General features: G+C 43.3%; 1 protein-coding gene across 1 annotated transcript in view; it reads right to left on the minus strand.

Moving 5' to 3' along the window:
• Positions 1 to 15,295, minus strand: part of LOC115328655 — a 55,885-nt gene extending 40,590 nt beyond the window's left edge. Inside the window, exons 1-2 of the mRNA XM_040210392.1 lie at positions 15,190 to 15,295; positions 681 to 775 (exon numbers count right to left, since the gene is read on the minus strand). Coding sequence (XP_040066326.1) covers positions 681 to 775; positions 15,190 to 15,295 — 201 coding nt within the window. The remainder of the gene's footprint in view (positions 1 to 680; positions 776 to 15,189) is intronic.
• Between the last annotated feature and the right edge of the window lie 9,145 nt (positions 15,296 to 24,440).

Genomic DNA, 24,440 nt, shown 5'->3' on the forward strand with positions numbered 1-24,440 from the left:
TGAAAACCCTCTACAGTTTTTTTTAGCTTGCCCGTGCATTATCTATCTGGTTTCGAAGTGCTCGAATTTCTAGTTAGTACATTGACAATTTTATGTTTATACCAACCTGTCAATAATTTTGTTTTTGCTTTCCTGTGCGTTTATAGTTTTTATGTGCTATGACTTCGAATCTATCCCATTAAAACCACACAAATGGGGGTTTAAATTGTACAATAAATAAACAAATGAGTAACTCACGTGTCATGAATTTGATAGCTCTGCAATCAATCAGTCACACTAGCGGTCACACTGCCTTCCCCCTCCCGGTCAGAAAAAATAGAAAACTTTTCAAATGTTTTCCAAAGTGAAGCATGAGAACAGGCTGGTGACTTAACTTCCGTGAAATACAATTTTATATGTTCAACTACTGAGTTTGTAAACAATACATGGTCGAACAATCATGAGAAACTTTGCATGCCTCCTGAACGCCCAGATAGAAAAGTTTCTTTAAAACGTATAAAGATTGACTTTGCGGTAGAAAAGATAGCAATAGTATTTTAGTTTCCGAATCATTTTCACGCGTATGGTATAAAAATCGCGGAAATATTTTTCTTGTGTTGACCATCCCAGTAAACTTGCTAAAAAAAGGGGGGGGGGGTGCATTGGGCAAGAAGCAAATCACGTGGTTGGAATATATTTACCTGCCAAGTGACACTCCGCAGGTATTTCTCTACCTTCTCGTCAGTCACGTTGACGGAATCATCTATATAAAAAACCATCGTAATAGCAGGAATTCCTGAAATGTTTAAGATATGTCAGTCACATGAAAAAGTGCAGATTCTTAAATTATGGCTCTTTACAAACAATTCCCATACAATACATAAAGGTATTTTGATGCACTACATATGGTAATACTGAGGGTTGTTATATAGTAGTGTACAGAAGTAGTAAAAGGGTACGAACTCACCAACGAACCAATCACAGCGCACGAGGGCGGGGCCAAACTCGGTCCCACCAATCACAGTGCAGCAGGGCGGGCTTCTTCCTCTCTCATCCCAGTGAGCAATGACAGGCCGCGGTTATCGATGGCCACACTTCAGTAATCACTGACATAGATGGTCCCACCTACAGGGCATTGGCCAGTGACCAATCGGAGCTCGCCTATGTCCCCGCCTCCGAGTCCCGTACTCGGTGCAGGTGTGAAGTCATGTCCGCGGCGCAGGCCAGGCGTGTGTGAAAAGCACGCAGCAGGGGGGTGGGGGGGGGGGGGGCTGTCGATCACAGCGGTTGTCATCACCAAGTGATGTCACCGAGTTCGAGCTACATCCGACTGAGGGATCTAGGCGCTACAGGATTTGAATAGACCCTTCCCGAAATTCAGTGCCATCTCGTGGTTCGTATAGGAGTTTAGCTTTTGCCATAACAATGGCGGTAATGAACTTGTATTTCATCGGACACCGTCACTTTCGCAAGTCAAGGGCACGCGAGGAATTGTTCACTGTGAGTTCTTTCTCGACCACTTTCAGTTCAATGGTGACCAAGAACTTGCGGAACAAAGGTCCAACCCACACAGATGCCTCGATAAATTTCTATCCACCAAAGGGGCTTAAAGCCGATTGTGTGCCGCCCACAAATTGACTGAATCTAAGTTAGAAATGAACGCTTACGTAGCTCTTGTGTTCCATTCCTATGCCGTGTTGTACTAACCCCACGAATGTACAGGCCTCGCATCATCTGCTTAGGAGCATCTTCAACGTCTTCCTTTATCACTCACTAGAAGGCCGCCATTGGTAGGACACCGATGCCGTTCCACAGATGATGATAGTGATCAATGTGGCCAGACTGAATTTCGGAAAGGGTCTATTGCGGCGCAAGAAAGTGGACGTGCGAGCGTCATTGCAGCGGTCACGTGACGAAGGTCATGTGATACTACTTGAACCGCTGCACGGTAAATATTTTATTCGGTAAAAAAAATTCTACGTCGGCTGGGATTGAAACCAGCTGCTTCGTGGACAGTAAGCCTGCACTTTATTGATTGAGCTACCAGCAGAGCGCTTCCTCGACATCTTAACTCGTAGTAGTTAAACGTATGTCGCGCGCGCTTACTTCATATAACGTGTTAAAGCTGTCGCGCTAATTGGCTTTCGTAACCTGATTTAAAATAAAGGCGTAAATCGACGGTGTCCGTCAACGCCAACGCCATCAATCAGTTGGCTTTTATACATTCATGTGTTGACTTCAGAGATGAGGTCACATGACTTGTATGGCATCCTCCACACGATTTCAACGCGTCATTGCTGCAGGTTGTGCGACAAAATTTATGTGACGCAATATTATATGATTCGCTCCGCGCTAATGTCTTTTACTGCTCGTCTTCCTGATGCGTGATTTCGCGCCCGATCCAAACACCACTCGTGGACTTGTCACCTCGTGGAGCCCCTCTTCCTTTCGGACATTGGAGACGTTTGACACGCTCTACCAAGGTAGGCAAGATGATGTACAGCTTCGTGAAGTGCTTTTAGTTTCATTTGCAACTAAGTGATCAATTTATGTACAAAGGGTAAATATTAGTGACGGACCGGATCTGCCGAACTTCAGATTCGGCAAAGTTCGGCGAATGCCGAACTTTCGAAGGAAAGTTCGGCAAAGATTCGGCAAAAATTCGGCAAATGTCTGCGCACGCGCGAGCACGCGACGGGGCCATGGATTGCAAAGGACGCCGTGCAGTCGTGTGGTTACTATGGTGCAGTGCACGGTGGCGCAGCGTAGTACAACCAGTGGTTACGGCGAGGTGTGGAGTGTGCAAACAACACGGTAATTGCGTTTGTGAGCGAGCGTGGTTCTCTTCAAAACCTTCTGCTTCAAGAGTAGAAGATCGATCAGTAATTTACGCAGTCCACTGCGCAAGTAACGAATGACGCGGTACATTCTGGATGACGTGATTTTCATTTGACATTTCCAGTGATGCAACGAGTTGGTTGAAACATTGGCCGACAATTACTTTAAAGCACTCCTCGCAAATTTAACAATTCTGTTTTCGACTCAGAAGTAGTGTGTGCCAAAAAAAAAATAATATTGCTTTTTCAATTAGCGTTATTTCGTGATTTTCCTGTATCTGCATAAAACGTACGTTGCACATCTGACGTTTCTAACTTTCCCTATCTTTCTAAGTGTTTCGCGTGTGCCCTAACACCAGAAACTGGCATTTTAAAGGTGAAGAACGAGACGTTGCTAATAGCCAGCCGGCAATGGCCAGGCGGCGCCAGCAGGGTGAGAGCGCGCGGTTATACCCTGTCTCGTTGTAACTTGGCAAAGGGTGAACGATAAGCACCACATTGCGTGCCGAAGGCTTCGAAATGCGTGACGTACACGAGCGCAACGCACACATATTGGAGCATGACGCAGTGAAAAGCCTGATACTTCTTCGGAGTTGAGGCGCGCTCCGTTGATACGCAGGTACGTACGTTCTCATTGGTCCGCCAGGGCCGTAGCTTCCGCTCTACTGGCACGTTACGCGATCACGGCTTCCTGGGATACCCAGTATTCCTTGCTTAAGACACTAGGCTAAGCGGCGCCACCAGCGTAAAAGCTCACGTTTGAACAATGCAGCCGCCACTCCCAGGGGTACCCAATATTTCTTGCTTCAGTCGCTAGATGGCGCCAAACCAAACAGCATTGCAGGTTGCCTATATGGGACGCACACTTTCATGCAAAGCTGACGTCAAGTGACTCAAATCGAAAAAAAAAAAACACATGCATATTTAGTAAAATATTATTATTATCTCTTCTGATGAAGGCTCAGCAACCGTTGTATTCCTTTTCCCACACAGAACGGCGAGTCTCAGAGAGAGCAAGAACGCAGCGTTATTGCCTTCGTTTTAACAATGTACACACACATGTAGGCTTGCGCTAATAATGCCCCAAACCGAAACTCCGTTACTGCGCCACGCTTGCTTCTACCCAACCCAACCACACCACTTCTGCAAGGAGTCACTAAAATTGTCAGTAAACACAAAAAACGACACCGATTCAATTATATTGTAAAATATCAAGTTATTTAGTAATAACTGCGTCAATGTGTATTACATGTTGCATTTAAGATAGGCAAAAAAAAGTAAAACCTTTTTTTCGCCAGCAAAAACTAAATTTCAACGTTAAGTCTGGTAACAAAATTTGGCAAATCTTTGCCGAATCTCTAGAAAAGTCCGCTGTGCCGAATCCCAAGATTCGGCGCCAAACTTTCGATTCAGCAAAAGTTCGGCCCATCACTAGTAAATATTGTGTAAATAACCATTTTATGCTTTTCACGTTGAGCGACGTGTTTTTGAACCGAGTGTAAATATTTGTACAAAAAGCCCTTTATGTAACGCGATCTGTTTCTGCCTTTTTTGGGAATATAGTCTTAAATGTATGCATATTGAATAAAAAAAAAACAGATCCCTCTGCGCTTTGTGCGTGTGTGTGTGTTTTTTGTGTTTATATTTTAAATCAGGTTGCAAAGCGGAGCAGCAGGAAAGCTTTAACGTGGGGAAGGGAAATTGCTGTCGCACTAGTCCAGAAATCGGTTGATTGTTCTGTCGGTAGTCGCTCGAGGAAAAGTTTTGAACTCACTCGCGAAACGGTACACCGCAACACAGGAGCGCACCAACGTATAGACAGTAAAATCCGCAGGCGCGCGACAAAGTCTCTTGAATTCTTTTCTTGGCGTAGAATAAACTGGCTACGTGTCCAAAATCGTAAAATTGCTCGTAGATCGGAATAATTCCGAAACTGTCAAAATAACTAATTGTGTTGTCCTTTGGGCATATATAGAAAAGAACCCACTAAAAGAAGACCTCGGCGCCGTATTCTCTACCTAAAGACGGTGATGGTGTCCCTTGGCCAATCTCGTCACACGCTAACGTGCCACGAAACCAGGGACGGGTACACTGATCCCCCCCCCCCCCCCCCTAAAAAAAAAAAAAAAAATTGGGTAAAATTTGTGTTTTTCCCTTTTAACTGGCAGACTTGACGTTTCTTTCTTTATCAATTTCCAAAATGCGAGGCGTTTCTGACATAAAGAAAATGGTGATGGCTTTAGTTAGATCTTGCTTGAAAGTCAAGGGGAGCCTCACGTTTGCCGTGTCAAAATGTACTAGAGCAGAGAAGAGTCTTTTGAGAAGGCACCTTTGGAGTAGGGGACGTCTCTTCGATTGAGGCGGTGTTGAAAGCTCCAATAGGCCTTCATGTACAGATTCTGGGCAATATCAAAGTGATTGAAAAGTAAACATTTCGGCAAAATTTGCCTGGTTAGGTGAGTGTTAGGAAAAGAAACTGGAAGTACTCTAACCAACTGGTTTAAACTGCCCGACAAGGAGAAGAAGAAAAAGACGAACACCTAGCCAAATAAGTCACCCGTGAACAAGCGACCGAGCAGGCCGTGAAACGCCGGGAAATTTAAATGAGTTGGTTAGAGTACTTCCAGTTTCTTTTCTTCATATCAAAGTGCTCCTTCTGCTGACATCTACTCACGTCCAGTATTGCCGTTTTCAAGTTGAAGTGTTCGAGCTTGAAGGGGTCGAGCTCTCCACTCTTTTGAAACGCCTTGCTCTTCACAAAAACGACGACGAGCTTTGTCGGCTCCCGATGTGGATAGAGATCGTCGAGGACAATGTGTGACACGCCGGAAGAAACGGTTCTGGTCTTGATCTCCATCCCATGTAGTAGATAAGTCGCGGGAGACGACAGCAGACGTCTTTAGATGCCCACAAGCACGGTCGAGGCCACTTGCACGCGTCGAATGTAGACCAAGATACGAGGAAGTTGGACGACGTGTTATTGTGGAACTGTCGTGCAGCCGAAGCCCTAGCTGTCGTCACCCCGTCCTTTTTGTAGCCTTTCAGCCTCAGGCAACGCCGCTGTGGACAGATTGTCCACTTCAGCGACGTCCCTTCGGTGGTATTGCCACATCTCATCGGCAGCGCAAATGCTATGAGAAGGAACACGATGGGTTCCCACAGTATTGAAGTCGGGAGCTTCCAAAGGCCTGGACCGGTATGACCTTATCGTGCGCGACCGTTCCGTTCGTCGCGGTGGTGCTCGCGGAATCGCCATCGGCTCGCGCGTCTTTTGTTTGGATGTGCAGGAAGCTTGATTTCAGATCGTGAAAGTGAAGGCTTACCACTCATTCACACTGGAAGCGGATCCGCGTTCGAAAAGCGGTTGCGAACGCGGTTTTGTAAAGATCCAGTACAATTTCTCGCGCACTCGATGACATAGCTAGAGTGCGCATGCAATTGTACTGGATCTTTATACAACTGCGTTCGCAACCGCTTTGCGAACGCGGATCCGCTTCCAGTGTGAATGAGCGGATAGAGAGATAATGTGAAATTTTAAGACGGAAGGGGGTATTGTCGTGGCGACTGGAAGGAATTCAAGATATTCATAATTTTCTAAAGTAAAAGGCGTAGGCTCTTCGGTGGTGCACAGACAGGACGCTCGTGTAGGGTAAACAAATCGCCTGTCATTTTACGTATCGAAACAATCCACGACCTTTCGTGTCTTTTGCCGTCCGGAAACTGAACAAGACTGGGTGGACGCCCTTCTTATAAGTCCTCGGCCAGACTGCACCTTTTGGAAAAACTCCTCTCTGGTGCTTCGATACGTACGCCCAATTCCCTTCTTTACCGCGTCCCTCAACGAGGAACCCTGTCTCATTCGCTCAGAGATATCTATACCCGTGGACAATACTTTTCGACCTAGGTACAGGCCCACTCGCTTTGTAAACATGGCCAATAGCCTCCGGTAAATGTCCGACAGCAGTCCGCTCCACTCTTGGAACAAAGGCCTAAGCACGAAATGCGTGAGTGGCCTTTCTCCGGAACGGGAGAAATGATCAAAGTAACACGGTGGGGACTTTACGTGCATTTTCTAAAATGAAGAGGGGCTTCCATGCAATTCGATCTGTCAAGAAATGGGTTGTAGCTTCCTCTCTCGCCAACACGCTCGAGGCAAATGATGCTGACTTATTTTAAAACCACCTTCTTACACAGTAGTAGATTGGAAGAATATAAAATTATTTCGTTTCGTTTTAACACTACGAAGGGCACGACTCCCAAAAGAGGGTCTTTCTTGTCGCCGACGTGCTCTGCTTCTATGATATCACAGTAGGTAAATATGTAATTGCTGGGAAAAAATATAACATCCCGGTCTGCCACTGAGAAGGAAGTGTATGCGCTTTTCTGACCGAAGCCAAGCATGTGAGATAAGTGATGATTGATCATGATTGGGGGCGCCCTGGCGTCTCCTTAGCCCAGTTGCCCTGCTGCGGTCCACAGGTGGCAAACATTCCCGCGTGGCGACAGAATCAAGCCGGCCACGCGCATATCGCGAGCGCCTCCTTGATAAGGCGGATCAGAGGCGGCGCACGTGAAGTCGCTGGCTGGACTCCAGCGCCGCCGTTGATCGTTGGTTTTTCGCTAGTATTCTTCATCATCTTGTTCATGTCCAATTAAATGCAGTTTCTTGTTGAAACCGTTGGCTCCGTGCAGGGATGGGCAGTATTTCAAATACAAGTATTTGAAATACGTATTTCAAATACTTTGTGTATTTTGCATTTGTATTTAATTACAAATTAGGTAATGTATTTGACGTGTGTATTTAAATACTAAAACGTGGGTATTTCAAATACAATTTTAATTAAATACAATTTTGTGGGCGAAAATACATCTCTCAAATTTATTGTCACTGTCCAGAGCAGGAAGAAAACGATGTTCTGCACCGAATGCAGTGTGTCTCAATCAAGCACAAGCGTTTAGTGACTTCGTGATTACGGTGCTAGTCTAGGGCAAGAATAGTGACGAAATCGACGTTCACAGGCAGACTGGCTAAATAAGTGCCTGTGACAACTTGTGATGCTTTCCAGCTTCTTTCCATCCATATTTTTGCCTGGAACATTCTAAATACGCGGGTCGTCCAGATTTTCGTAACTGGTGCGAGTTGCAACAATAAAAATTATCTAGCTAGTGCTGCGCGTCTTGGTCGTCTCAGTTCTTTGTTGGTCTATACCAAAATGTAATCGACAAAAAAAGCTGCTTGGATCTCTGTCGTTTTTTCGCCATTTACATCCAAGCTGATTACATTTTTTTGTGATTATATTTCTATTACGTTATAGAGCCTCGCACACTAACTCCCGAGTGTGCGATACAAAATTAAAATGATACCCAGAAACCCGTTGCAGGTGCCCTGAAGTCGCTGACGCAAATTTTGAGGAATGTATTTGGAAAAGTATTTGGAGGAGACCAAATAGATTTGATTGTATTTGTATCTTGTACTTAAATGCTTTTTTGGAAATATAATTAGATTTGTAATCAAATACATTTTTGACGAAGTATTTTGTATTTGTAGTTCGATACATATTTGCATGTATTTTGCCCATCCCTGGCTCTGTGTAATTCCTCCGGGTCGGGTATGCAGCAAGGCAAACCGACCACAGTGGCGCCAAACGCGGGGAAAAAGAAACCAAGCCCCGTGAAATTCCTGCGAGTGGGCAGAGTACCAATGACGCCCGAGCGTGGTATGCTACCCACTCGCAGGAATTTCACGGGGCTTAGTTTCTTCTTCCGGTGAGCTTTTTTCCCACTCCCCATGTTTGCTACCGTCGTTCCGTCCTTCCGTCACATCCGCGTTTGTTGTATTGGCGTGTTTCTTAATGTTTGCTTTGTGACTGCGGCAATCGTTTTGCGCGCTAGTGTTTGTTTCGGGCGGAGTTTCTTTTCTTTTTTTTGTGCTTGCAGGCATGTTCACACTGGAGCAGGAAGCCGGGATGGCCGCAGCGGCACAAGGGACCCTACTCGCAAAGGTCGCGGAGATGTGCGACTCCGTGATACTGCGCCTGGCCCACACGCCTGGCTAGCAGGAGACCCCAACGCGAGAGCACCGACCACACTTGACTGTTCCGGTCTATACGAGGTACGCCGACGACAAGTCTGCGCCCGTCATACGGCGACTGGGAAATTGAGGGAACACGCACAAGAACGTAAGAAAGACGTTGGTATTAAAGCAAGGCTTCCTACCCCTGAGCCTTTCTGCTCTGTTAGGCCTCATATCAGCAATTAGGAGAAGAGCCATCGCAAAGGCTATCCGAGACTGATAAAATGCGAAAAGTATCATCTCCTACCTTAGAGGGAAAACATTCCCAAGATTCTAAAGAAAGACGAAGAACAGGACGACATCAAGCTGAAGAAGATAATTCAAGCGCTACACAAAATGTTACGTCCGTACAATTTGAACGATAGTAGCACTAATATCGACGACAATGAGGTTAAAGCGACACCCATTACGAAAGTACGGGCAACGCAAACAAGCAAAGAACAGCGTGGGGATGATGACGACTTTTCCGCCGTAGTCAATTGCTTGAGAAAAACCTACACACAAAACGGTCGATCGCTTCTGAGTCTACTGAAACCCGTGTTCACCTGGGATCGTCAAATCTTGGAAATTCTGATCGACGATAAACCTCTTCAATCATCTAACATTGTGGATGTGGACTTAGTTTCCTATTTAGTTTCACGCTTAAAAAAAATAAGTTCCGGCTCATTTCGATCGCGTCACGAGGTTATTGGTCAAACGAAACCTGGCAGTGAGCATCGTCAATCGCGATCGGTTTAAAAGAAGGACCCTCAAAGCGCGGGCGACCATTTGTCAAGTAAAGTCTTCTCCTTCTGCCACGGAGAAGGTCACGTCACGGAAGCGCCTTCGTAGTGTTTCCTCGGAGCAGCGGATTGGGTCACCGACCCCAAGGCCCATCTGGCCATCGACGACCGCGCCTACTCCTGTTGATCCTGTTTCTACCGCAGCTCGTGCCTCAAAGCGCCTGGTCGAGAAAGCATGGAAGAAATTCTAGACAAGATTACTTTAACGACGAGGAAATTCTCTCCGCTTTTCAGCCACGACACTGAAGGAAAGTCGAGACGCTCCTTAGGGAGATTTCATCGGTGATTGCCTACACCTATGTGAAAACGCTGGTGGTTCACAGAGAAGCACTCGAGGAATCCAGCCATGTAGACCTACTGTACTGCGAGCTGTACAACAGGCATTCTCCCTTGATGAGTGGCGCTGTTTCTGCTCTCATCTATTGTCACCTGTACCTCTCACCGTTTCGCGCTTGAAAGTACCGACCAAAAGAGCGGTCCGCTAAGAAAGCGGTCTACTACGAAGCAAGTCATCCAGCTTCTTTTGGGGAATCAGCAGGCTGGCACGACATACGGGACGAAGAAAGGCGGAAAAGTGTTTAGACGAGTCGGACGCACATACATTGGTAAGGGAAACTAAACGCCTTAGCGTCTACCGCAAAATTCTATCTTTGGGACTTTGAGGCGTCTATTATGCGGACATGGTTGAAACTCAAAAATTGCCCAATGCAATGACAGGAAACGATACATTTGGTTTGTGGTTTCTCACTGTCATCCCTATAGCTTGAAAGACGGGAGAAGTAGTCGTGAGGACGTTGAAGATTTTTTTTCGCAGAATGAAGAAAAGCGAGCCTTTATGTACAAATCATGGACGTGAATTTTACGGAAGATTGGTTAAGTGGTTTTTGGAGAAAAACGGAACTAAATTATATTTTGTGAACTCTAAGCAAAAGGCTTCGATCGTAGAACGCGTACAACGTACCATAATGAGTCGGGTCTGCAAATAATTTGAGTATCCACGAACGAAACGATAACTTGAAATCCTTCCGAAAATCGTGAAATCTTATAAATGTACTCATCAAAGGACATTAAACGCTAGGCGCAACGCTTCAGATAATATTATTTCACATGACCCTGGTCACATGACCTGCAGCAATGGCGCATTTAAATCTGGCGGAGAATGCCACACGAGTTATGTGACGTCAGCTCTCAAGTCTACACATGGCTGCAGAGTTGACAAGTGAGTGACGTACACCGTAAATTTACCCCTTCATTTTAAACCAGGTTACAAAAGGCAAGTAGCAGGACAGCTCTAAGAGGTGATCTGAATTTCGCGTGCGCGACATACGGATAAATAGCACGAGTTTAAAGAAGCTCCGCGCCGCGGTAAAAAAAAAATATCACTAGACCTTCGTCACGCGATGCAGCAATGACGCCCCGCAAAATTCACTTTTCCGCAACCACAATTCAAATCCAAAAGCGCCTAGCGCACTCGTCGACTGCAGTTCGAACATGGTGATATCACGTGGTTGATGACAACCACTGCGATCCACGCGCCGCAATTCAAATGCTATAGCACCTAGCGCCCTCTGTCAAATGCAGCTCGAACCCGTTGACAGCATGTGGCGATGACAACCGTTGGATTGACAGCCCCCCTGCTACATGCCTTTCCCAAGCCTCTAGCACGCGCCGCGGATATGACTCACACCTGCTTTACGTAAGTGACTCGGGGGCGGGGACATAGGCAAGCTCCGATTGGTCACTCACCAATGCCCTGTGGGCGGGGCCATCTATGTCGGTGATCGCTGTGGGCGTGGCCATCGATGGCCGCGGCCTTTCACGGGTCACTGGGATGGGAAAGGGGGAAAAGCCCGCTCTGCTGCGCTGTGATTGATCGAATCGGGCTTGGCTCCGCCATTCTGTGCTGATTGGTTCGTGGGTGAGTACGCACACTTTTACTACTACTAAGTACTAGAATTATATTTTTATTCCTCACATAATTTAGAAAACAATACCAGCTGTGACAGCAATAACGCCAATAACACTAATAATGATCATAATGATATTAGTTAACCTTATTATAAGTTCATCGCCAGACTTCGTGATGCAAAGGGGGTTCAACGGGTCCACCGAAGCCCGTAATAGCTTTTGGGACGGGAACCGCACCGGTATAATATAACTTAGCATATCATCATAAATAAAACAATGACGAGATACGCGGCACTTACCTACAAAAGGAAGCTCGAAAAAATAGGCGACACACACCAATAGGTGACACGCACAAATAGGTGTCACACACCAAAATATGTGCAACGCACATATTTTGCGTTTCACATATTTTAACCCGATTATTCGGGCTAAAAAATTTGATCGACGCCCGGCCCTAGCATTTCCCAGTATTTCGTAGTGTTCAGATACTCAATGGGAGCACAATTACAATCTATGTATTGTTACGAGTTGATATAGAAATGAATGTCTAGGCATAGTTGTAAACCCGAGACTGGGGATGCGGACAAGGGGCAAACACCTATGCTCAATTTACATCAGGTAGCCTGCACCCTCACCACTGCTTCAATGTCTAGGCGTTCTTATTTCAGCGGTCTGCTGCAACACGCATCTTTTTGTTTTTCTAGTTTTAATTTTTATAAGGTTCGTTCTAAACCAGTCTATCAATGGAGTTGAATATGAGTGGAAATAAATATTAGCACTGGGAAACTTTCTCTCACGCGACACCAGTAACGTATCGTCAGCTTACTGATATAACTGAAATTCAAATAATATAATTTAATATAATAGCGCAAACTGAACTTGAACGAAGAGGCACACATACGACGGGACTGCGACTGACTTCCAACTAAGTTTATTAAAACATAAAACAAAGCAATATACACCATCGCCTTTTCTGTCAATTATGAACTTACTACACCAATCAAAAACTCGTGCTTCAAATACAGCTTTTTCTTGGTCATTCACATAGACATTACACAAAAGTGGGACTAAAATATAACCTTGCCATACCCCTGCCTTTAACGTCACGCGTACGCTCCTATCATTGGCAATCAAGGCCAGCTGCGTTCTGTTTGATAAAAACTGTAAAGTAACAAAAAATAGTCCTCTAAAAACCGCAGTCAACTATTTTTTAAATAGAATTTTGGGGGATCAAGTCAAATTTTTATATACCTAAAAACACAGCACAAGAGAATTCGTCGCTGTGGAATGCGTACAGCGTATCGGCAAAATCGTCTAGTAAAGAACATGTGCTTCAAACAGCAATCAAACAGTACTGATGTGACGACGGGAGATCAAACTTATCAATAAAATATGTAATTGCTTTTAAGAATGTTTTTCAAGTACAAAGGCTATGCAAATAAAGTATGAATTCGCCATTGCGCTTACCTCATTTATAAAGAGGTATTAATATGGTGCTTTTCAGGTCGTCGGGAATAGCACCGCTTCTTTTAATTTAATTGAATATACACGGTGATTGTATCACTATTGCGTTGTGCACGTTAAATACCCCAGACTAGATGTTGTACTGCGCTCGCTAAATTTTTCATCTACAGCTGAGACAACAGACACCCATTAAGGCTGACTAACTTCCGATTGAACATTCATACATTAGAATTATAGGGTGTTTATTAACAAGCTTAATATATTTGTTTAAAAAAAAGCGACGAAAGCCTCATTACTGCGGTTTGTGCAGGTGAGATATTCGGCGAAAGAGGCATAGTATAGGGGGCTAATCGTGACGATCAATCGGCTAATTAGTTAAGAAATGTAAATAGCCGTTTTATTTAATGCAAATAAACATATGACTCTAATTAGAAACTTTCAGAGCGCAATCGAAGAACACTAAACCAGTTCATATAGAATACTTAGAGCACGTGGGAAACACGTCAGAGCGCTAAAGTTACCACTGGTGCAGTAGGAGCGAGGGCACTTGTGCGATAACAGGCTCGCGTGATTTTTTCGTCCCTTATATTCCGCCTTTTTATTGGGAAAGCATTTTTTCCCAGCCTTGTGACCTTTGCACAACGGGTACCTTAAGCGCGCTACTACGCTTCCCACGCGCTCAGTATATCTAAATATCACTGATTTAACGGTTTTTAATGAAGTCCCTTGTTGGAATCCTATGTCTATTTTCTCTAATCAAAAAGTAAGTCCTACATTTAAATTATCACGATAAGTAGCTCCTTATATTTTGTCACCCTGGCCGTATAACTCACTTGCACAAACCGCATTAGTGTAATTGCAGGATTTTCCTTGCTGCTAACCGTCTCGAGAAATTACACAACGCACTGGTTCAGCCACACGTAGTCATTTATGGACTGCCACCGCGCGCCGTGACTCCAAAATGCTCATGCATATTTCTGTGCCGGTCTTGTATCAGTGGCGGAGCGCCGCTCGTGTGGACGATTACGCTTCGCCACCTTGTGGTAGAAAGGACGAGAGACGATTTAACATGCTGTCAATCTGGTCGAAGGCTGTAAATCACCAGGTTGTCTACAATGTTCCATGGCTCTTTTAAACATTTGTAAAACCGAAAATCAAACACCCTGAACGTAAAAACACCTTTCCCAAAATTTTGACGTAAGTTACAGAGATGAATACGAAAACACCGCTCGGTATCTTCTTTGGTTGAAAACTACATTACTAAATTCGAATGTCTTCCAGGGTCATTACTGGTAAATGCACTGCACACCGATAATAATTGTTTTTTAGGTCGGTTGTTACGGCGACATCATCCTGCGAAACACCCGTTACTGAGGCGAAAACACTGTTGGAACTCTCGGCGATTGCCTTCGCGTCGTGGTCGAAACATTTTAAGATACCATCATCGAGAAATTACTTGGAAGCAGTCTTAGTTATATAAAATCGTAACTGAACCATGTGTTTTTTCTCAAAATTGTTACGTTCGTTTGGATTAAAAATTGGATATAATAATAATAATAATAATAAAATTAATAATAATATTAATATAATTTTTTTCACACATGCCGAAATATGGCACAAAAGACAAATCACGCTCGTCTGTTAGACGTTATACCTTAAATGGTTTTTTGTCGTGTGGGCTAGAAAGCTGCTTCAATTAAACAGAAAAAAGCGAATGTTTTGCCTTAGGTTCTATTTTGCCGTGACCAGTATGTCTAATTAATTGTCTTCGCTCCACCGAGAAAAAAATGTAATCCAAATTATAGTTACCTATGCTACCACAAACTAGGGTTCAACAATATTGAATTCCTTATACGAGTGCGCGAAATATACAACGAATTTTTCATCTGCAATACTCAGGAATTTTAATATTTTTAATTTTTCATTTGAAGCCTACACTAAGAACGCCATTTTTTTTTTCAATTTGCTTTGTTTTCAGTTTTTACACTACTCCTCGGGCCTTGGTTTGACACTAAGGCTAGAGTTCTATTGCCTTACTCGTCAATAGATGATTGCTTATGTTTTCAAGGAGTAGTGAAAGCAACAAATTTCAAAAACACTTTTGAAAAAAAAAAAAAAAAAAAAAAAAAACGATTCCTTTACATACCTTTGGCCACTTCCTGTCTTGAACTTAGACGAACTTTGGGCCAACATTCCACACCAGCATACATCAAGCAGAGCCAGAGGCATATTGTCCCGCGTAGTGTACTCATCGAAAACCTGTTGTAGCTCAAAATCTAATCCTTCGTCAAGACGAAGGAGTTGGATATGAAAGGCTAACTGCTGTGGGCTGTCTCTTTTGAAACCCGTTGGCGGAAGATAACTTGTTTTCGCTCATGAGAGGAATAAGGTCCCACGTATTCATTACGCTTGATCTTTGACGTCATAACGGACTTTAGAAACAGCTTTGCAGAACAATGTTCGAATGACTGCAACAAACATATGTTTTTTTACGTGGATTTTGCCACGCCGTTACTTCCGCCCCTGACTCAAGTAAAGCTGGGGTCAGTATTATGTACTGCTTATGTTTTTCGCTGAGGTTTTTTTTTTACCTTTTCACGTAACAGGTGCAGGCAGAACGCTGCTTTCTTTGCCCAGCTATAAGTATTACATTGTTTGTCTTGGGAAATAAATATGTACAGATATGCGTACGCACTATAGGTATTATTAACAAATCGCGTCACTCCGTGTTTCTGAGATATTGAGCTAATCCAAACGCTTTTCACAGTACCAAAGAAGCACACGTGCAATTCAAAATCACAATAACAAAAAGCTTAACCCTTAATACATTTAGTTAGATACTCTTTTGGTTTTCCACAATTTCTAATATCACACTAGAATTTGGCGTTATTAGACATTAACCACAGGGGAAATTGGGGGGAAGGGGGGGGGGGAAAGCAGGGCGGTCAAGATGCGTGTGTATGTTACAGGCCTGTTTCTCTCGGCCATTCGGCGCGAGCGCATCCTCGAGACGCCACTTTGAACTACTGACGTAGCGCCCGAAAGATGCGACTATAAAGCGGCGCTATTGCGTCACTTAGCATGAGGTAAGTCGACATACAAACGTCTTTCATCGTCCGTCTATGCACGCCAACAGAGTACCTGAAAGAAATCAATAAACAAAAACATACAAGTCGAGGCCTCAATGTTCAATGAAAACGTTAAGGGCTCTGTTACAATCCGACGTTAAACCTATAACGTAGAGAGCGCAGATTAGACGGCCAATGAAAGGCGCGCGTTCTGCGCTACGCTGCGTTCATTGCGCTCAACGTCGGACTATACCAGAGTCTAGAATGCCAGTTCCCACGTGGAGTGGAGCTCTACCCGCTCATTCACACTAGAAGCGGATCCGCGTTCGCAAAGCGGTTGCGAACGCGGTTGTATAAAGACCCAGTACAATTACACGCGTCCTTGATGTAATCGAGTGCGCGTGCAATTGCACTGGATCTTTATACAACCGCGTTCGCAACCGCTTTGCGAACGCGGATCTGCTTCCAGTGTGAATGAGCGGGTAAAGCGCTGTTCACGTGTCGTCAACTACTTATCGTCTGCCATGAGCAACCGTTTTGACTGTGCGATATAGATCTGGTGAACGCTCCCGTCAGCACGCGCTAGGCGCAAGGTCGGCGTTGTGCTCAGAGCGCTGTGCTCTATGTGGGAACAGGTCTTAAGAGAGGGTTCCAATCAGCTGCTTTGTTTCTGTTTTTATAGCGTTCGAGAGCAACTTAGAGGAGCATATTAACATGCAAACGAAACGCGACCTAAAAATTATATTGCGCTCTCTAGGGGTGCTGCTCTAAACTTGAAAGCTACAGTCCTATAGGGTCGGCAGGATATGTTTCGCGGGGGACGGGGTGGGGGAGGGAGGGGGGTTGAGCCACATAACGTTTTTTATTAGGCTACATCATTGCCTAGTGGGACTCGGCAAGGGTCCTTGGTCCTCTCGGAGACGTCCAAACCTCTCTTTGGCCTATCAAAATCTTCAACTCAAGGGACAACCCTTTAACTACCGGCACCAAATCACCTTCACTTTTTACCCCACGGCTCAACTTACGCACCGGATGTATTGACTCTCTCTTCGCGTAGACCCAAATGCGCGACAGCTCCGGTTGTAATGAGCTCGTCGAATGACATTTCATCGTAATATTAATTAGTCAACATGCGACGTTTGTAACCATGCCATGGTGCGAGCATGCCGCCAAGTCCTTGGAGACGATTTAAAGGAGCAGTCAACGCCCAGTGTTGAAACCGCGGCGCGGCGAAAGCGTGCCGCGAAGGCATTGTTTTAGAATATAAGAAAGAAGTCATGAAACCAGCATATATATTTAAAATTCATTCGTGTCTTGCAAGCATCTCAGGCCCTTAAAACAGTTCTGATACATGAGCAGCAGTCTGTTAATTCACAGATATAAACGAATAAAAATGAGTGGCTCTTCGATTAAAATGAATGGCGTTGTGATAATATTGGTGACAACTTTGATTAAATTAATTTGTGCTTGGGTTAAATAGATGACTACATAAATTAAATGAAAGTATAGCTGGTTAACTTTAGGGGCGCTTGGATGGTAAAAGTTATTTGGATAATTCTGAGCGGGAAAACCTAAAAAACGAAATGACATACCGCTGTCTATGCCGAGAGGTTGTGCTCCGAGATGCTCTTTAGCACGCTCTAGAGCAAAACAAAAAAAAGGACAACGAAACGTGGCGAGTAAAATGTTGCTTATTACAACATTCTTCTTGTTGTGCTTGTGCCTTGAAGCATGACTTAACAAGTTGACTTTTTGGCGCATTTATACTCTCTGACATGCAATGAAACCCAATGAAAGATTTCAGAGGAGTGGAAAAGCTAGAAAGGTATTGCCTTTTAACTTTTTAGCAGAATAGCTACTCTTATCCTAGTATATGCAGTGCAAACGGGTTAGAATGAAATATAAGCTTGCGCTTCAAATGCATTTTTTACTGCTCCAAAAGGAACTTTTGGCTTCGACAAAGGGTTCTTTAAAACGATTCCATCCAATCGTACCACTAAAACTTTACCACAAAATATTGATCAAGGCCACCAGAAAGGGAGGATTTTAAGCTTGAAAAAATTATATCTTAAACATCATTACGCGGATTCGTGAGGTTGACTACAACTTCCACGAAAAACGTTACCGTAGTAAAAGCTCGAACTAGTTCAGTTTATGGTATGGACTCAATCTGACTTAGAGTGGTGTTTGAGTTCTGAGGTATATTGGTCACAATATATATTCTATGTCCCTACTCATTGACATTAACCTACTTCAAGACGATTGACGATGGCCTACTTCAAAATCCCTGACCTGAACACGTTAGACCATGCGCCAATAAACCCGATCGATATTTTATATCCCGGCATAGTGAAAGCAATTGAAAATAAAAAAAAATCTAGCGCTTGTGAGGGTTTGGTAAACTCAAAGATTTTGAAAATACAGAACATAGAGTAGCGCATTACTTGCCCAAATTCTTTAAACAATCATTAAATTCGGGAAGGCTACCGGACGACCGTTAAATAGAAAAAAATACGGCCCATTAAAAAAACAAGAGACCAAAACCAAATAGCAAACTATCGCCCTATATCAATCACCACTGTTCCTTGCAAGCTTTTCGAGCATATCATATATTCAAACGTAATTAACTACTCGGAATATAATATCTTGCTATGCTCGAACCAGCATAAGTTCCGCAAAACGTTTCTTACTTTTTTTTTGTGAAACCCAGTTGTTACATTTTACTCCTGACCTTTTTTCTAACCTAGATAAAAAAATACTCCAAACTGACACCATATTCATCGAATTCTCAAAAGCATTTGATAAGGTACCTCATCAATGCCTTAATAAAAATCTACCTTCCCTTAAACTTTCTCCGTACATAACAGAGAGGATCAAAGAGTTCCTCAGAAATTGCACGCATTATACAGTCACCAATAGCAAAATATCATGCAGGTCCTTTGCCACCTCAGGTGTCCCACAGGGAACCGTACTAGGCCCATTAATATTCTTAACATAGATCAACGACTTAACAAAACTTCTGTCATCCCCTGTGCGTCTCTTCGTAGGCGACTACGTCATTTACAGAGTGATCAAAACACCAGATGACCATGAAACACTTCGAGATGACCTCACTATATCTGAACCGTGGTGTAACAATTGACAGATGAGCTTAAACATGGAAAAATGTGAGTTACTAACATTCACGCGCCGTACCACCTTGTCTAATTTTTCTTACCAACGTTACAATAGTTTACCTAAATCTTACAACATTGGTCACTCCACAATATACAAGTACCTAGGACTTCGCCTCACCAGCAATCTCGCATGGAACAACCACGTTAAGAAAGTTGTCTTAGAAGCTAACCGCACACTTGGATACTTTAAACGTAACCTCAGACTCTGTGCGCCCGAAATCTGAAGGCTAGCTTACACAACCCTGGTTCAGTCCCAAGTAGAATGCGCATGTCCGATTTGGTCACCATTTCTAAATTATTTCATTATCGAACTACAAAAAATTAAAAACAAAGCACCAGGGAACATTCACTCCGACTACTCTTCCTATACCAGTATCAGTTCACTTCGTAATTGGGCTGGTATCTCAACACTTTCTTTTCGTCGAAGGATTTACCGACTTGCCCTTGCTCATAAAATATATTATAACAATCCGCAGATAAAAATGGCCTTTCTCTGCTCCCCAGATTGAATTTCTGCTAGGGTTGACAATGTGTGTAAAATCAAATTCATTCACACTTCACCCTAGTTTTTCGCAAATTTAATGCTATCTTTTGCTATTGACGGTTTGAATTCATTACCCAACGACATTGTACTAGAAATTAACACCTCTAAGTTTTGTGAACTTCTCAGCGTTTTGATAGATCAAATAAACGAATTATAAAAATTTACAGTTATTTCTTAACTTGTTATCGCCATTTTACATTTGTACCATGTTTTTATTTCTTTTTCTTGTTATCTTGTGACTTTCACTTTTGTGTTTAAACAGTGTCGTCTAAACAGTGCAGAACCCGGCAACGGGTCATCAAGGAAAATAAATGGAATAAATAAAATGATATTAAAGAGATGACAGAATTTTCGTGGTTTTTGATATCGGGGGATTCACTGTCGGGGGACATCGGGGGATACAGGGGATTCATTGGCAGATCATGTAAGAGACTAATACAAAAGAATATGTTTGCAATACTTGGAGATGTACGAAATAAATAAATAAATAAACAAATAAATAAGTAAAAATAAAAACTTTAGGGTTATCCAGATAAACGTCTGTAGCTAGTGTTCCACTGGATAATGACGAGAAAGTTAAGAGTTTAGGCGTTTTTCTGTAACTAAACCCATCTTTAAGAACTTTTGAATTTTAAAAAGTGGCAGGAGAGTTTAGCACAATAGTTTGTTGCAACACAAGAAACGCGGGAAGTGCTCCTTCTCGAAAGCCCTCCACTATTTCCAATTAACCAGAGGAAACTTTGGAGGGGATCCAAGTGGAAAGGGACACACTACTAATCATGGTGAGCAGAGAGCTTTGAGCCGCATTTATTAGCCAGCGAAAGACTAGAATTTAGATTTTTGTTAATTTATCTATTCAACTTTTTTATCAACACTACTTATCTCCACATTCAAATTTTAGTATTGAGCCAAGACGCCTTTTCTGTTCAATAATTATGACTGATTTTTTTTCGCAGTCTATTTTCGAAGGTAAGCTGTAAGTTGATAACAAATCATTCTATCCAGTCAGGTGGTACTATTCATATTAGTACTATATATGAAGAAGTTTGAGACAATAAGCGATTGGCTTATCTTCAAAATGTATTCACTGCCATGGTTTAATACCACCATGACCCAAGAATGTATATTTCACATTTCTTCTAATATTTATAAGTTTAGAATAATATTTCCTCTTGGTATGTGCTCATATTCCAGGCAACCATCGAAGTTCCTTGCGAAAAAGATATGGGGTCCGCACCATGAGGAACTTAGGCTTCACCAGATGTGTGTGCATATATGTGTGACGCAGCAGAAGCATTCAAATGTCTTCATGAAATGGCACATTTTCAGAAGTGAACTTGTAAAATTTGTCCAATAATACAGCGAGTCCCATAAAAACCGTCACAATGTTTTTTTTTTTTTTCACTGCAAAAGCTAAAAAAAACTATGCATTGGTAAACGCAGAGTCTTCACTCAAATTTAGGGCTAGCAGTCGGGACAAAATGCCAATGTTCCAGAGCTTGTCAGTTCATTAGAATGTTATAACTTTTAACATTCTAATAAGATGTTAAGCTCTAACATGCTTTTCACTTATAAAATCATTTATAACAATAATTTCAGAAGTAAAATCGCGTATAACTTATGAGTGATGTGCAAAATGTTTCAGGGGAGAAATAAGGCCGGTTCCTCTAAGCTCATGCCATTCATCTCCACGTATTCGTGGGCAGCCCTTTCCATATAATAAAAACATTCCGAATATCACTTGAAAGGTTTGAAATAAAAAACGGCAATCCCTGAAACTTTGTCATTTGGTATAAACTGCTTGTGATAAATTTGGGTGCAGATTGAGCGTCCGGCAATGCATAGTTTATTTTCGCAGTAAAAAAAAATTATATTTAAGAACACACCTTGTACAAAATGGTTGGTTGGTTGGTTGATTTGGTGTTTATGGCGCAAAAGCTACTAAGGCCATAGAGCGCCAAAAACGAGACTATTGCTGGAAAAGGTTTAGAGAGAAAAAAGGGGCTTTAGTAGCCAGTGATTAGATAAAATATGGTAATGGGGTACCAAAAGGTAAAAGGGTGATGGGCATGATCTGCAGGTTAAGAAAGCTACAATCGGTGTAGAAGGCCGATACTATCTAAAAATTTGAAAACACTAGTATGTGTCACAAGAGAATCATCACTTAAGAGCAGAGCTGGGTGTAGTGGGACTTGTTCTTGATAGAGTTGTGAAAAATACAAAAGCCGTTCTTCATGATAAGCAGGACATTCAACTAGAATATGAAGAATGCTTAAGGCATTGTCACACTGCTCACAAATGGGGGCAACTTCCCCACGAAGGAGGTAGCCATGAGTCAGATGAGTGTGACCAATCCTGAGCCGGCAAAGGACAACCTCAAAAAAGCGTTCCTGGTGGCGTGCACTCTGCCATTCGCTCAAAAGAGGTTTGATCATGTGTAACTTGTTGCCGATTTCTTGGTCCCATTCAGCCTGCCATTTGAACCTAACGTGACGCCTGAGAAGGCCTTTGTAGTCTGCATAAGGAATGCTGTGGAGGTCAACTGTTCGCTTTACGCAAATACTTGCTGCGCGATCTGCTGCCACATTGCCCGGAATGCCCACGTGGCTGGGAATCCAGCAAAATACAATTTCGTATCCTTGTCTTGAGGCAGCAACAACCTTATTTCGCAGTTCAAGGAGCAGGAAGTGCTTGAGGGGTGATAGTGAAGACAGTGCATGCAATGCACTGAGGGAGTCGGTGTATACGATGGAGCGAGATAGCTTTTTATCAAGTATGAAGCCTATGGTAAGAAGCAGACCATAGAGCTCTGCTGCAAAAATAGAAGCAGAGGAGTTGATTCGCCTAACAAGTTGAACTGTTGGGCTAATCATGGAACACCCAGCAGCAGATTCCGTCTTTGTACCATCTGTGTAGAAGCTTACATATTCGGAATATAGACTTTGCAGTGTTAAGAATTCCTGAAGAAACACAGTATTAGGAGTATCAGCTTTCTTGTATCGCGTGAGTGAAAGGTCACACTTAATGACAGGGTGCTCCCAAGGTGCTCCCGCAACAGTAGACTGCACTACCGGGGGCCTCGAATCGAGTCCCATGTTCTCACTGGCGCTTTTCAATCTCAAAGAGAAGGGAGGCACAATTGTGGCTTTGTTTTGAAACACCCTTTCAGAGCGCATGTCTTCCACAGCCATTCGCGCAGGGTGATCAGAGATGGACCTGGCTCTCAGGAAATACATAAAGCCCAGTAAAAATCTTCTCTTCTCAAGAGACAGCTCGTTGGCTTCTGCATACAGACTTAGCACAGGAGACGTGCGAAAGGCACCTGTCGCCAGTCGCAACCCAAGATGATGGATAGGATCGAGCATTTTTAGAATGGAAGGCCTAGCTGAACCGTAAATAATACTGCCATAGTCCAGTCGTGATCGCACTATCGAGCGATATATCCTCAAAAGGCACGTCCGGTCAGAGCCCCAGGATCGGTGGGACAGGACTTTAAGAATATTAAGGGATTTGTGAGCTTTTAATCTTAGATTCTTAATATGGGCACCAAAGGTTAGTTTGCTGTCAAATGTAAGACCCAGAAACTTGTGGTCAGGCTTCAGAGACACTGTGGAATTGTTTAGTGCAAGAACAGGTTCTGGAAGTAGTCCACGTTTCCGAGAAAAGCACACACAAACTGTTTTATCTCAGGAAAACTTAAACCTATTTTGATTGGCCCAGGTCGATAGCTTATTGATGGTTAGCTGAATTCGTCGCTCACAGGGTGACAGAGTGCAAGACGACACAGAGATCTGAAGGTCGTCTGCATAGAGTGAATATTGCACCGATGGCGGAATAGCCAATGCAAGGGAGTTCATTTTTACAATAAACACAGTGACACTAAGAACGCCTCCCTGAGGAACGCCATTTTCCTGGACAAACACTTTAGATAAAGCTGTTCCTATCTGAACACGAAAGGTGCGCCTGCTCAGGTAGCTCTCAATGGTACGAAGCATTCCACCACGGATACCCATATCATACAAGTCCCTCAGAGTACCAAAACACCAGGCTGTATCGTAGGCTTTTTCGAGGTCGAAAAATACAGATAGGCAATGTTGTCGATGAACAAAGGCCTCACGCACGACTGTCTCCAGCCGTACTAAAATGATCAAGAGTGGACCGAGACGAACGATAGCCGCATTAATTCACATCTAGATGTTTATTTAGTTCAAGGAAATACATCAATCTTCTATTAATTATTCGTTCAAAAGTCTTTCCAAAGCAGCTAGTCAAAGCGATAGGCCTATAACTACCCGCACAGGATGGATCCTTATTGGGCTTGAGTATGGGTATGATTGTTGCCATTCTCCAGTCCAATGGAAAGTAGCCCTCGAACCAAATACGATTAAAAAGGTATAAAACAATATCAAGTGTGGAAGGATCGAGATGTTGAAGCATATAATAATGAATACCATCTGGACCACAAGCCGATGACTTGGAGCACCGTGTTCAGTTCGTGTAAGGTAAAGGGGGCATTATAAGCTTCGCGTTCACCCACGGATGTTTTCAGTACCATACTTTCAGCTTTCCTTTTATGTTGCAGAAAAGCAGGCGAGTAATGCTGCGAGCT

Source organism: Ixodes scapularis, unplaced genomic scaffold, assembly GCF_016920785.2.
Source record: "Ixodes scapularis isolate PalLabHiFi unplaced genomic scaffold, ASM1692078v2 PGA_scaffold11__112_contigs__length_91849675, whole genome shotgun sequence".
In the NCBI taxonomy this organism is placed as follows: domain Eukaryota; kingdom Metazoa; phylum Arthropoda; class Arachnida; order Ixodida; family Ixodidae; genus Ixodes; species Ixodes scapularis.